Consider the following 13881-nt stretch of genomic DNA (forward strand, 5'->3'; position numbering starts at 1 on the left):
TCATCCCTCTGATGTCCTTGTCGTCATGATCATTGAGCTTTGCAGCTTCGCCAATGACACGCAAGGATATCTCAAGTGAGGCGTGCCAGGCTGCCAGCCGCTCGTTAGTCAAACATCAATGTGGACAATTGGGATACGTGGGGGGTCATCACTGACGCGGAATCGCTCTACTTGATTTTCTATTGATGGAAGATCATTTTTGCAATGCAAAGAGTGTCAAGTTCAACCATCAAATCATCAAGGCAGATCATATGATTGGTGAAGATCATACACATGGCATACTGAGGTAACAAGCTCGTGCGAGAGCTACGAGAGATCACTTCATATAACAAACAAAGAATAAAGCAATAATAGCCTTTTCTTCGGGGACAGGGGAACGATCTCATCCTAGTATTTTTCATCTACAGAAAGAATGGAGTGGACTGTGTCGAAGCAGCCAAGCAAGCATCTAGTCCACAGCTTCTCAACAGCGATAAATTGACCAACTTCGACTCGGTATGGAGCATCGCAATAATCCTTCAATGACCTCGACCGATACAATCGGCTCGAACCATTGATTGTTACTCAATGCCTGTGAATTCCCTCAGCCCCTTTATTTCAAGATATATAACTGGAGAATGTACTATAGTCTTCTCTTTACGACTCGAACAACATGTACTGAGCATCACCAGAGCATATCATAAAGAATCGCTTCTGCCTGCCATTATGATTATTATTATATCCATAAATAAAGTCATATATAGGCAGGAACATTGCAAATTGACCCAAGAGATGACAACAATGAACAAAGTCAGACTCAGCAATGTGCAACCCTCCTCCAAACAACCCTCACTCGCCCCTCTCAGTATCCAGGCTCCCTCTTTCTCCTCAACGAGCAGAACGATGATCGCAGCGCCACGTTGCCAATAGCAATAAATAGTTGCGAGTCTGAATCTGAGTCTGACTCTGGCTCTGCGACCCACGATCCCTTCATCTACCTGAGACTCGAGACTCGAGACTCGACCTCGAGGAGAGCTCAACGGCAGTGTGTGTATTGTGTAACGTTGATTCTCATTCCTGTCAGCAGAGGGCTGGTCCGTCTCGTGCAAGGTCCGCGCAATCCTCCCCCTCTCGTGCGGAAACCCCTGCGCCTCTTTCTGTTGCTTTTTACATATTTGGATCTTTCGATTGGTTTGCTTGGTTTTCTGCATTCGGGCTTGAGTTGGAATTGGGACCGAGACTCGGGAAGATAGAATCCACTTGGTTACTGTGCATTGATTTGATTTCAGTAATCGGGAGTCAGAGCCAAGTCGATGACGGGAGCATATCTGGGGGTCGGTTCGATCCAACTAACTGGTAGGTAGTTCTTGCTGCCGGCCATTACATGACTTCTCAGTGTTTGTTCAGGGATTATCCGCAATTCTAATCAATCGATTTCAATGTCATCTGAGGGTAACGCCTGATAAGAGTCAAACTAAGGTACATTGCTTGTCGCCGAGACCACCCATGCAAGTGTCTTGTCTTGAAACAAACCACCATGACACCCCATGGTGATGCGGAGGATTCGGAAGTATATTCATTCAAGAATCAAGATGGCAAGTGAGAGAATAATACAGGTCGGGGAAATAAGAACAGTAGATGGTGAAAAGAACAGACAGCACTCCAGGACCAAGAGAGAATAAACATGCCTTCATCTCTTGACCCAGGTTGGCATCTTGCGAGCCTTGACGTGACCGGGTTTCTTTCTCTCGACGCGACGAGCATCGACGGTAATGACACCAGCTAGAAAATTGTCCGTTAGCAACATTCTTTACTACCCACCGAGCTGGTCTCATCTGTGACGTACCTTTTCGCAAAATCGGCTTTAGCGCCGGCTCATGGACGAGCAGTGCTCGTCCAAGGGCTAATGTGATGGCCTCTGCCTGGCCAGTGACTCCACCTCCTCGAACAGTGGCCCACACATTATATTTGTCTAGCCTCGACGTGCATCTCAGCGGCCAAGTTGCACTCTCACGGTCGTGCAGACGGGGGAAAGCTTCCGTCAGCGTCTTGCCGTTCACCATGACCTCACCCTCGCCTTCGACTAAGTGGACCACCGCCGAAGAGGTCTTGCGCTTTCCCTTGCCGCGAGCTCGGCCCATCTCGTCCACCGTCGCCGGCGCCGGCTTATTTCCGTAGGGGTTACCCGGGCGAAGAAAGGTCTTCATGGTGTTGCGGGCTTCCTCGGGAAGAAGGGCAGGGTCAATCCGATTGAGTCGCTGCAGAATCTTGATCAGGCTCTTGTATTTCTTCGTCGGTACCGGCTCGCCGACGAAGTCGCGGAACTGTGCAAGTTTGAACCATGCCATTCGAGGCGCTTCGCTCGGGGATACCGTAGGTAGCGATGCGTACTTGGCGCAGACATGTTCCAACTTCAATAAATGATCAATGAACTTGGGACTGCCGGAGAAGTAGGCGGGTGATGCGGGAATGACCCGAGCAGGACGGGTAGTAAGTTGGGAAAAATCGATCTCGGGTGCTGCTCGAATCTGGAGGGCATTTCCACCGGTGGTTTCGGCCTCGGTTGCGTAGTTTCGCGTAGCCTTTCGCGGTTGTAATGAGCCCCATGAAGCAACTGTGGAGGTTCGGAGGATGGACTGCAGCTGAGCTGTTCGGACCGACTGCACCGCCTGAACGATACAATTGGGCCTCTGACACGCCATAATTGAGGAAAGTGGCTGGCAGGAGCCTTGAATAAGACGTAGGACAACTGTCAAGGTACGAAGGGGGAGGGAGAAATTGTAGCAGCGTGGGTCGCCCCGTCGAAATCCCAGCCTATCCTTGTTCTGCCGTCCTTGGGCAAGCCTGAGGTTTTTCGATGGCATATCACGTGAGCGAGCAAATGTTCCTCCGATCGCCGACGCCGAGTTTTGATTCGCACAAAATTTCGTCGTTCTTTTCCGCCAGAGCCCCTCAGACGTCGTTTTTATTTGAACAGCTTCTCCTTTCCCCTCCTCCTCTTCCTCTCCTTTTCCCTCCCGCATCTCCCCATCCACACCTCACACTCACAATGGCCTTCGGAAAGCTTTACGGTCTTCCTGTATGTGTTATTTTAGATACTCAGTTCAGTTGATTTTCCTGGATTTGATGAATTACATCTATCCAGCTGCCTTGCTTCCCCTGGTTAGGACAGCTGGCTAATCGGAGTGACTCAAACAGGAGAACGGTCGGACCATCGCCGCCCTCGTCGCTGCCAAGTGCAACGACTTGGAGCTCGAGCTGGTCAACACTGAGGCCAACTCCGCCGCTGCCTTCAACCAGTCTGCTGAGTACCTCAAGCTCAACCCCCTCGGCAAGATCCCTGCGTTCGAGGGTGCCAATGGCTTCACTCTCTCCGAGTCCATCGCCATCGCTGTCTACGGTATGTCTCAATTTGCTGAAACGTCTCCTTTAACTATCAATTATGCCCAATTCCTTTACATGATGAGCAATTTTTTATTACTAGTTATCCCTGGCAGAACTACTGTGTTGATAACATTACAACTCTGAATTTCTTTGGTTACCCCGCCTTTTGGCAGAAAATTTCCGAAATGGAATTGATCTTGTTTCATCGTTGCAAACCACTACTGGTCCTGAACATCTTGAGACTGACTGGACTCAAAGTGACCTCCCAGAACGAGAAGACCACTCTTCTGGGCAAGACCAAACAGGACTACGCTGCCATCCTCCGCTGGCTCTCGTTTGTCAACGCTGAGGTCCTCCCCAAGCTCGGCGCCTGGTACCGCCCTCTGATGGGCCTTGACTCCTACAACAAGAAGAACGTTGAAGACGCTGCCAAGGCTGCCAACAAGGCTCTCGCCGTCCTCGAGAAGCACCTCACCGCCAACACCTACCTGGTTGGTGAGCGCATCACCCTCGCCGATTACTTCGGTGCCTCTCTCCTTACTCGCGCTTTCGCTACCGTTCTGGACAAGGCTTGGCGCTCCGAGAACGTTGCCGTCACCAGATGGTACAACACTATCATCAACCAGGCTCCTTTCAAGGCCGTCGTTCCCAGCCCTGTCTTCGCTGAGGAGGCCGTCAAGTACACTCCTCCCAAGAAGGAGGAGAAGCCCAAGGCTGCTCCTGCCCCTGCCAAGGCTGCTGCTCCTGCTGCTGAGCCTGAGCCCCAGCCTGAGAAGAAGCCCAAGCACCCTCTTGAGGCTCTTGGCAAGCCCGAGTTCGTTCTTGATGAGTGGAAGCGTCAGTACTCTAACGAGGACACCCGCCCCGTTGCTCTGCCCTGGTTCTGGCAGAACTACAAGCCCGAGGAGTACTCTCTCTATGCTGTTGACTACAAGTACAACAACGAGCTGAAGCTCACCTTCATGGCCAACAACCTGATCGGTAAGGATTTGACTTCTTTGGCTCCATACTGCTACCAATTCTGACTGCCCATCGTAGGTGGTTTCCACGCCCGTCTTGAGGCTTCCCGCAAGTACCTGTTCGGTGCTCAGTCTGTCTATGGTGAGAACTACAACTGCATCATCCGCGGTGTCTTCCTTGTCCGTGGCCAGGACTGGAAGCCCGCCTTCGAAGTTGCTCCTGACTGGGAGAGCTACGAATTCCGCAAGCTCGACCCCTCCAACCCCGAGGACAAGAAGCTCGTCGAGGATGAGTGGGCCTGGGACACCTCCATCACTGTCGACGGCAAGGAGTACCCCCACGTTGATGGCCACGTCTTCAAATAGACGGTGCTCTGGGAATGCTATCAGCAACCTCATGATGTCCTCTCTTCCCCTCATGACATTGGGTTAGCTTCTATATGAACTCAAGCCTTGGCCATAAGCCTTTTGTTTCAGGATCCACCCATGCGTGCCTGTTACCGGAAAAGTTATGGGCCTGGCTTTCCTATTGATATCCCTCTCGCCCTCTGCGCCCAATTGACCCTCCTAATGTCTACGTTGCCCACGACTGAATGGTTTACGTATTTTCATTCGTCGACTTCACTTTCCAAAAAAAGATTTTCTTTCTAAAACGCATGGATATTGTATATCCACGCTAATGATATCTTGAGATGTGGAATGATAGTAGCTAGTTCTAGCCATGAAGAAGCCAAAAATCACGCACTTGTTGATCCTAGCAGTTTTCTGTTCCCATTATGTATTCAGTAATGTGTTCGATGCACGCTGTCAATGTAAATGGAGCATTTGAAAGTCGCCATATATGTTCTTGACAAGCCTCACGAGGCTCAAACTGTAATGTATCTATTCAGAACGACCTAAAATTCCTCGCCTAAACTTACAGTAACACATAACAGGGGTATTCTCTTCGTGTATCAATAAGCACAAGAACAAAATGTCAAAATCAGTCGTGGCGAACATTCAACGACTCCTCGAGGCGATCGAGAAGGTAGTTCTCCGATTGCACTGAGGAAGCGGGAGACGGAGAACGTCTAGTATGCGATTGCGGCACAGCTGTAGCTGTCGGGATAGCACTGTCGTCACCCGGATTAGCTGGGGTGCTGCCGGTCGGAGTGGCTCCTTTGTTGACCCCCTCAGCTGTTATGGCAGAAACAGCAGCGGCAGTGGGTAGGCTCGCAGGTGCAGCGCCGATAGCGGCAGCAGCCCGTCGCGCCGCTTTTTTCTCCTGTTTGCGAGCTCTTCGTCTTTCCTTGCGTGCCTGGGCTATTTCCTGGGGTGTTGACGGCGTCGTCGAAGAACCTCCGTTTTGCTGTTGTGGAGACTGATTCACCCCGATGTCAAGATCAAGGATTGTGTTGCTTGCCGCCAGCTTCGAGTTCCAAAGCTGGAGCAACTTGCTGACGTCGTCGTACTGGGCTAGGGCCTCGAGGCATTCCAGGACTTTGGGAAATATGCGAGACTCGTCGATTCCCGGTGCGTTTGTGAACTCCGGGATCTCGAGGATGTTGTAGGGTTCGCTGAGTGCTTTGAGTTTGCTGTCATCGATGAGAACGGTGTTCGTCTGGTCCCATCGTGATTTCCCCCGCGCCGCCCATTTCTTCGTTTTCGACCGACGTTTCTGATGGGAGCTGGGGTACGAGGCTTGAATCTCTTTATTGCTCCACACCGTCTCTAGGGTCTTGTAGACCTGCACCTTTGACCTGTACTGAGCTTGAGAGAGATTCAACTTATCGCGGCCCCATTCAGCTACCAGTGAGTGTCTTTTCTCGCCAGGAAACAGCTTTTCGCAAACTGCGTTTACCGTCTCTGGTTGCGAACTGGACCAGATCATGACTTTGTAGTTGTTCAGCAAAGCGTCCAAGAACTGGTCCAAGCCCGTCCTTTTTGCGAAAGAAGGGGGCAGACGTCGATGCTTTCGAAATATCAGGGTGCCGTTCAGGTCAAGAATGACTAGTAGAGGTTGACGGCTGGGATGTAGTTTCGGTGGCAACAATGATTGCGCCAGGTACTCCTTAGTCGGCGCAGGAGGCTCCGGGGTTTTAGATTTCCGATCACGCGGTGGAATTGGGAGCAATGGTTGCGGTGTTGGTCCTTGAGAAGTGCCTCCAGCAGAGCCAGCTGCTGTAGGATACATCGGGTCGAAGGGACAGAACGGAAATCCGCCGAAGATTGGTGGTACCAATGCTGGACTGGAAACACCCAAGTTCATTGGAGGAAATGGGGGCATTGGAGGCATGAAAGGTAATATATTTCCAGGGTTGTTCAAGTCTGGCATTGGCGGGAAACCGTAAGAGGTGAACGGGAGCTTATCGAGCGAAGCTTGCGACTGTGATGATTGCAAGTTGGGTAGGTTCGCTGGGACAAACGGCAGCTGCATGGCTGTGTTGTTAACAGTGTCTGCTGTACGGGGTATCACAGGCAAAACGGGAAACGAGCTGAAATTCGGGTCAAATTGCGGACTAGTAGACGGCGCATTAAAGGGCTGCGGTAGTTGCATTTGCGGAATTTGAGCTGATTGAGAGCCTGATAGATGCGGACTATACGGTGACGATTCTTCATTTGACTTTCTGTCAAAAGATCTGGCATTGCGTCGTGTACGACTTTTCCGCGAACTGCTCGGCACAGCATTATCAGTTCCGGAAGAAACGACTGTGTCGGAGCGCCTAAAGGTGTTGTTCGAATTCCAGCGACCTTGATATGGCCTCCATGATTTCCTTAAATGCTGGCTTTCATCGGGTAAACCATTATTGTTCTGTGGATGATTTCCTGCTTGAGATGTAACATCTTTGACAGCTTTTGAAGGTCTCATTCCTAGATCTTCGAGAGCACTGTCGATGGTAGCTGGTAATTGGCGTTTCTTCGACGGATTGGTATGCGGTGTCGACGTCAAGGCAGAATTGAATGGCACTTTGAGAGGGGGCAGGACCTATACAGGAGAACCCAATGTTCAGTCGCCGACCATGGTGATCATCTATCTGTATCTGGATTTGTATACCCACCTTCTCGGACGCCCCGCCTTGGAGCATGCGGCGATAGGCAGCAGTCACTGACAGCGGCAGAGATGAAATAAACGAAGCAAGCCTAACGAATGAATGGACCCAGCGCCCCAAAACCATGAAGTAGACGAAGAATTGACGCTATACGTAAGGAGAGAAAGAATGATCAAGGTTGACTGCGCTTGAATCGATGGAAGAACGGCAAAATAAAAAAGGCGACGGCAGACGATCGCCGCGCGGAAAGAAAAGCGGCCAACGAGAGTCTCGCCGCTGAACTCACCGCCTTCTTCGGTGGCAGTATCATCGACTTTTTCTGCGCTCGTCTTCACCGCCGCAGAATGTTCGAGGCAGCTGGTTACTGCGCTCTTATACTTTGCTCCAGTTCGTTCTCTGATATACACATCGAGCTGATTAAGCCGCTGAAGAGGATGGCGATTTCCAATCTTCTCAACCGACGAGTCCGAGCTCTACCAGAGGAGGACGAAGAGGTTTACTCGGAAGCATCTGCATCCGAGCGGGAAAGTAATGGTGAAGAGGTTGATGAATCAGGATCGGATCTTAGCGGTGATGGCTCAGAAGGGGACTATGACGCTGATGTAAGCCTTCCAAAACCCTGTGCGAAGCGTCACAAGTTACTAAAAGTCATCACCAGTCCCACAGCGAGGCAGATGACATGAGCAATGAAGACGAGGAAGAGGGCCATGAGGAAGATGACGAGGACGACGAAGACAGCGACGACGGCGAAGACGACGTGCAAGCTTCATTAAGCAATATATCTTTCGGCGCACTCGCCAAAGCGCAAGCCTCATTAGGCCCCAAAGCCAAGCGCAAATCCAAATCCGCCCAGTCAACGACAGAAGTCGGAGAACCCCAAGCTGCCTCCCCATTAGACGACATTCGCGCTCGGATTCGCGAAGCCCGCGAACAGAAACGACAGGGATCCTCAAATTCGAAAGACGCCGAGAAGCTTTCCCGCTCCTCCAAACACGCACCGATGGTGCAGTCGTCCAGACGCCCCGTTTCCCGCAAGCGCACCATCATCGAGCCGCCGGCTGCCCTCAAAACGCGGGACCCGCGATTCGATCCCACGGTACGCAGCCAAAGCGGGCGTAACGAAGCTTCCCAAAACGCCTACGCCTTCTTGGACGATTACCGCGCTGCGGAGCTCAAGGAAATGAAGGAGAAGCTCGCAAAGACTAAGGATCCGAGACAGAAGGAAGCCTTGAAGCGTGATATTCGGGCGGCTACGGACCGTCTGCGCACAATTGAAAACAGAAGACGGGAGAAGGAGGTGTTAGCGGAGCACAAGAAACGAGAGAAGGAGCTCATCCGCGAAGGAAAGAAGAGTAACCCCTACTTCCTCAAGCAGTCGGATCTTAAGAAGCAGGTGTTGCTTAAGAAGTATGAGAGCATGGGCTCCAGGCAACGAGTGAAGGCGCTAGAGAGAAGGCAGAAGAAGTTGACTGCTAAGGAGAGGAAGGAAATGCCTATGGAGCGACGCGGATTCGAGGATGATTCCAGGCATTTCAATGACGGCGGGGGCAGAAAACGCAGGCGGATTGCTTAGAGACGTTTGTGCCCATACCTTCAATCCATCAATGCTTTATGGCGAATTCATTTGTTTTCTTATTTCTTCTACATTGTTTCTTCTGTGAAAGCTTGCATCTGGACTCTGGATAGATCACCGGAATGATCATGAGAAATCATTATTCAAATTTGACTGGATCTACCAGTCAACACTAATGGTTCTTATAAAAATGCAAGATGACGTCTCTCTCGAATTATCACCGGCCCTGATTCAAGAGGATCGAAAGGCGCCGGGCATTACTGTAAGCTTCAGGACAAGAAAAGAAGGTTGAAGATAACAAAAGGGAAAATGAGCTTCGTCTGACGGAAATGCTATGTCGAAATGGAAGATAAGAAAATGGTGAAGAGAACAATGGTATCACAACAAGATGACCAAATCGGTGGCGACAAATGCCAGCAAGGATAACGGCAGAAGAGAATAACAAATATGGACATGGTTTTGTGCACAGTTGACATTTTCCAGCAACCGATCCAACAAGATACAACGCCATGAAACCCAGTGAACAGCAGCACCAAAAAAAGTGGAAAGAAGAGACCCAGGGAGCAAGTCAGAAATGATAACAGCTCCTGCTCTTGGATCAGGAGGGATTATCGGAAATGTTCGTAAGAGTAGTCGTAAGTCTCGCATTCATCAATTTCAATTGACTGATCTCATCCGGCCAAATAGCTCTGTGCCTGCCGAATTCTCATCTTATCCGAATCTCGGTGTACCAAGACTGCCCACAATGGACTCGTTGCGTCTTGTGCGAGATGCAGCGGATTTGAAACCCTCAAGATCTGCCTTGTAGGATTATGCCCAAGGCTAAAACAAGCGAATAAAATCCGACAGATAGATAGGATACAACAGGCCACAGATGAGCCAGGTTCATGAGTGAAAGAGATCCCAAGCTCTGGCACAGAGACTGAGAAACTCTTCCTTCTTTCTCCGTTGTGTCTCAGGAGAGTCTCTGCCTGCTCCAAAAGGCCCGTAAGTGGTGTTTGCGCCAGAAGCTAGAGCTGGATTAGGTCGATAGTGAGGTTCAGGGCCATGGCCCAAGGGAGGACTTCCATTATCCTGTTCATATTCACTTCTCGGGCGGCGGCGAGCAGTTCCCTCGGATGACTGTAATACTGGTTGGAGAGGCGGAGGTGGCGCTGAAGGTGCAGCATCGGTACCAGGTCGTGACTTGGCTTGTCCGTTAGCTACGCGAGGAGACGGTGGAGTTGGAGGCTGGTGGCCGCCATAGTGAACAATGCGCGGCAGAAGCTCCTCTCGTCCACCAGCCAATTCATGGACAGCCTCCTCTGCGGATCGGTACTCCCGAGGTCGACCTTGCGCTTGCGTCGCAGCTCCCGGCATCCTCGGAGATGGTAACGGCGGAAGGTTATTGGATTGTGACGGATTTGCGCCTGAAACAGCCTGATAGTATGTGCCGCGATTAGGATCCCGGTCACGAGAGCCTAGAGCATCAGAGCCAAAGACGTCAGATAGTGGGGGAAGGCGATTGTTTGTTTGAGTAGCAGGGACATGGTGAATGTGAGAGGTAGAGCCGAGGGTAGGGCTCTGGTTCACGACGTGCCGAGTCAGCGGCTGCGCTTGATATCGACCAGTGAATGTTTGATTCAGCGGTGCCGATTGAATGACACGCTCGTTGGCAAATTGGGCAGCAGACGGAGGTACGATTGACAGACCAGGCGGTGGTCTACGCTTGGAGGCGCCCGTTTTGGGGGCCCCAAATGAGGTTGACTCCGATGGTTTAACACCATCCGGACCGTCATCCTTGGCCGACTTGTGCAACCGAGATTCTATGATGGACCTCTGCTGGTCTCGCACGGAAAGACTCCTCTGGAGCTGCTCCCTCATAATTGGATCATGAGTCTGAAACCCCGGTGACAAGCATGCGATCCCAACGTCATGCATGGTGACTCCGTCACGGGCCGTCATGGGACCGCCGGCAGGGCGAGCTGAAAGACCTCCCGCAGTCGGGAGGCTGGTGGAGAGGTCCAGCTTTCGGGGTCGGGGCCGAGTGTGCGTCTGAGTTTGCATAGCAGGCGAGGACGGCGGTTCTTTTTTCACTATCACCTTGGGAGGAATACTTCCATTTTGTGATCTAGAGGGTGAAACAAACAAAAATGTTAGTAAAAACCCCAGATCACGCCTTTTACTTGTTATGAGGCATTTGCATGAGCGAAGTCGAGGCACTTACGACGGCGATGTGTGCTTTCGTCCCGGTGATAAACCTTTCGCTGCAGATCCATCTTGTGAGACGCCAGATGCTCGTGGAGGTGTCAAACTGGAGTGGGAACTTGTTGCTGTCGGTGCCAGGGTCGGACAATTTTTCGGACTCGGATCGCGATTCATATGCGGCGACGGCAATGGAGCAGCTGTAGCAGGCGCAACTGCCGTAGACATGATAGTATAAGGTCTGATGAGGAATGTCGCGGAAGATCAGATGTTATATTGAATGGTATGGAACGGATAGTGAACCCGGTCGATTGAATAGCGGAGTAGTCCTTGGTAAGTCGCACAGGTCCGCGGGCGACGCAAGACAGTGCGTAACAATTCGAGAGTATGTTGACAGTAAATATAGCTGGTGGAAGCTCTGAGAGTCTGAAGTAGGTATGACTTCGTGCCGCAATCGGTGTGTCTGAACGCAGTCCCTGTATATATATGGCGTTGGGTCAGATGGTTGAGGAGAGGTGGTGTCAAAAGATCCCGAAAATTGAACAGTCGTAGATAGACAAGTGCAAAGAGAAACTCTGTTAGAGAATCGACTTCGGGTGTTGGTAACTTGGTAGGCGTAAAGTGGAATCGCGCGCGGATGGAAGAGCGCGGCGGTGGTTAGCGGCTATGCTGGGCTTTGCTCTCCTCGAGAGGTGAAAGCCGCCTAGCTAACAAATACCCAGAAAAAGCAACCCAAAACACAGACGACGACAAGCAGAGCACCGCCACTACGAGTCAAAGGACAGGCAAGAGGACGAGCGAAGAGTCACAGCACCGAGAGAATATGATTGACGCCCAAAAGGAGAATCGAAAAGAAGGAAAAAGGAAAAAAAAAAAAAAGGTTGGTGTGACACGAAGTGGTCAGACACTTTGGGGGAGGGCGGTTAAGTAAAGCTGCTGGCGGCAGTGTGACAGCGTCGACAGGGTCGGTCAGGCCGGAGATCGATCCAGAGCAACAAGCGAGAGAAATGGACAGGGATCTCGATAGGTCTGGGCAACTAGTATGCAGGCAAACAGGCAAGTTGCCTAAAAGGGAGGGGAAGACCGATTCTTGAACGAACAAAGACAAAGCTAAAAGCCGTGAAAAATTGACAGGTGATTTGGAGAAAGGGTCAAGGGGAGGGGGGGAAGAGGAGAGCAAAGAGAGAATTAAGGATTAAGACAGGTATGACTGGAAGGCAGATATAAGACTGTTAGGGTGACGAGGAACTGAGAGGAGGCAATAAAATAATAATAATGAAAATTAATAGAAAATCAAGATGAGAAATGAGGAGAAACAAAATGGAGCTGATACCTAGTACAAAGTGGATCAATCATGTACATATTTAGGTAGTGTTGTAAATTTGATAGCAGTGTTTGACCACTTGGATATGGCTGGAAAGCAAAGGTCAGAAGAAGGAAATATGGTCAACTACTAAAGTGTAACAGAATTAAAGAGGGGTTGGGCGACTCTCACAGTCACAGAGGCTGACAGGAGGATGAGAGAGAAGGAACTGCGGAACATGGAGCAGCCTAGATATGTAGCTACATACAAGTTTACAACATGAGGCTGTGGGAGTATTAACTATGGAGAGGGAGAGGAGGAGCATGTGGGGATGAAACCTCAAACCAGACAAGCTGTGACCACTTAATTCTAAAACATCTCTGAGATCCAAAGTACGTACTCTGTAAGGGATTATGGATTAAATTTCTGGATTCTTAAGTATCATCGTTCATGCTGCTAGACTAGGTAGTTATACAACTCAGTACTGAATATGATAATGACACATATTGATATTCTATGATAGCTGAGATCGAGAGAGAGAGATGTACTTCATTTATTTCGATGGTGTTACTATTATTTCCTCCTGATGAGTGGAGACGATGAGAGTTTGGGATGAGACTCGATTGGAGCATTCTGAGACATGGTTTGTTTCTGCCCAGGGCTTGTCCGTCAATGATGTGACAAGTGACAACTGTGACAGCCAACTTCCAACAATCCATGCTGGGAATGGGATGCGATTCGTATCTCAGTCATGGATACCATATCATATATCTATGTATTAAACATGATCATCAAGAGGAGCTGTTAGAGAGCTAGGTATGCCTCCATCTCAAGTCAAAACCAAGTTGATGTGCTTACAGAATCACAGTTTGGTTTGCAACCCGAACAACAGGATAATACATACAGACAGATACCTTTACTTTCAATCTTGCCTGGGTTGAAAAATTGAAGTCTGGAACACCATAAGGTATCCGTATCTGACAGTCTGACCATCCTGGCTTCCGATGCGATAAGTTTTCGCCATCGACGGCTTGGTATCAAGTAGCCAAGATAGGAAATACATTTTCAACAGATCTGACTTGTGAGGCATACAAGATAACAAGAGGCACGTATGGTGTCCATGCGTCCATCGAGTCACTGCTGAGAAATCAATTAGGAGATATGCTCATAGTTCATCAGAATTAGGACAATAATTATGCGAGTTTACCTTAAGAACCAGGGGTCAACAAGATAGTTATCTACTGTAAGTCTGTATTACTCCGTATCTAGATAGTATTAGTACCAAACACCTCTCAAACATGACGGGTACTACTTAGTCCCGTCTATTCCTAATCAGTCAAGTTACACACAAATACTGCCCCCTCTTTCCCCTGTGGCGACTGGCGACGAAATCTGCGACACCAGCGTCCCTCACCATGATCCTTCAAATCCTCCAATCAAATCCCCGACCCTAGCATTTGTTGTTTTAAG

At 50.1% G+C, this 13881-nt stretch overlaps 5 protein-coding genes across 5 annotated transcripts; 2 read left to right on the forward strand and 3 right to left on the reverse strand.

Moving 5' to 3' along the window:
• Positions 1–1669: 1669 nt before the first annotated feature.
• On the reverse strand, positions 1670–2681 carry CDV56_100773 (mitochondrial 37S ribosomal protein uS9m; the record flags this gene model as incomplete). The annotated part of the gene is made up of 2 exons (XM_026754392.1): positions 1670–1761; positions 1826–2681. The coding sequence occupies 2 exons, from the start codon at positions 2679–2681 to the stop codon at positions 1670–1672; spliced, it is 948 nt and encodes a 315-aa protein (XP_026610845.1).
• A 347-nt stretch (positions 2682–3028) lies between these two features.
• Positions 3029–4688, forward strand: CDV56_100968 (putative translation elongation factor eEF-1 subunit gamma; the record flags this gene model as incomplete). Its single annotated transcript, XM_026754587.1, has 4 exons — positions 3029–3058; positions 3178–3379; positions 3622–4344; positions 4402–4688. 4 exons carry the CDS (start codon positions 3029–3031, stop codon positions 4686–4688), a joined length of 1242 nt encoding a protein of 413 aa, XP_026610846.1.
• A 616-nt stretch (positions 4689–5304) lies between these two features.
• On the reverse strand, positions 5305–6858 carry CDV56_101327 (NIF domain protein; the record flags this gene model as incomplete). The annotated part of the gene is made up of 1 exon (XM_026754946.1): positions 5305–6858. One exon carries the CDS (start codon positions 6856–6858, stop codon positions 5305–5307), a length of 1554 nt encoding a protein of 517 aa, XP_026610847.1.
• A 595-nt stretch (positions 6859–7453) lies between these two features.
• On the forward strand, positions 7454–8924 carry rrp36 (putative pre-rRNA processing protein; the record flags this gene model as incomplete). Its single annotated transcript, XM_026755260.1, has 3 exons — positions 7454–7504; positions 7555–7953; positions 8010–8924. The coding sequence occupies 3 exons, from the start codon at positions 7454–7456 to the stop codon at positions 8922–8924; spliced, it is 1365 nt and encodes a 454-aa protein (XP_026610848.1).
• An 885-nt stretch (positions 8925–9809) lies between these two features.
• On the reverse strand, positions 9810–10970 carry CDV56_101962 (uncharacterized protein; the record flags this gene model as incomplete). The annotated part of the gene is made up of 1 exon (XM_026755581.1): positions 9810–10970. One exon carries the CDS (start codon positions 10968–10970, stop codon positions 9810–9812), a length of 1161 nt encoding a protein of 386 aa, XP_026610849.1.
• Between the last annotated feature and the right edge of the window lie 2911 nt (positions 10971–13881).

This window comes from Aspergillus thermomutatus (genome assembly GCF_002237265.1).
Source record: "Aspergillus thermomutatus strain HMR AF 39 chromosome Unknown NODE_273, whole genome shotgun sequence".
NCBI lineage: Eukaryota > Fungi > Ascomycota > Eurotiomycetes > Eurotiales > Aspergillaceae > Aspergillus > Aspergillus thermomutatus.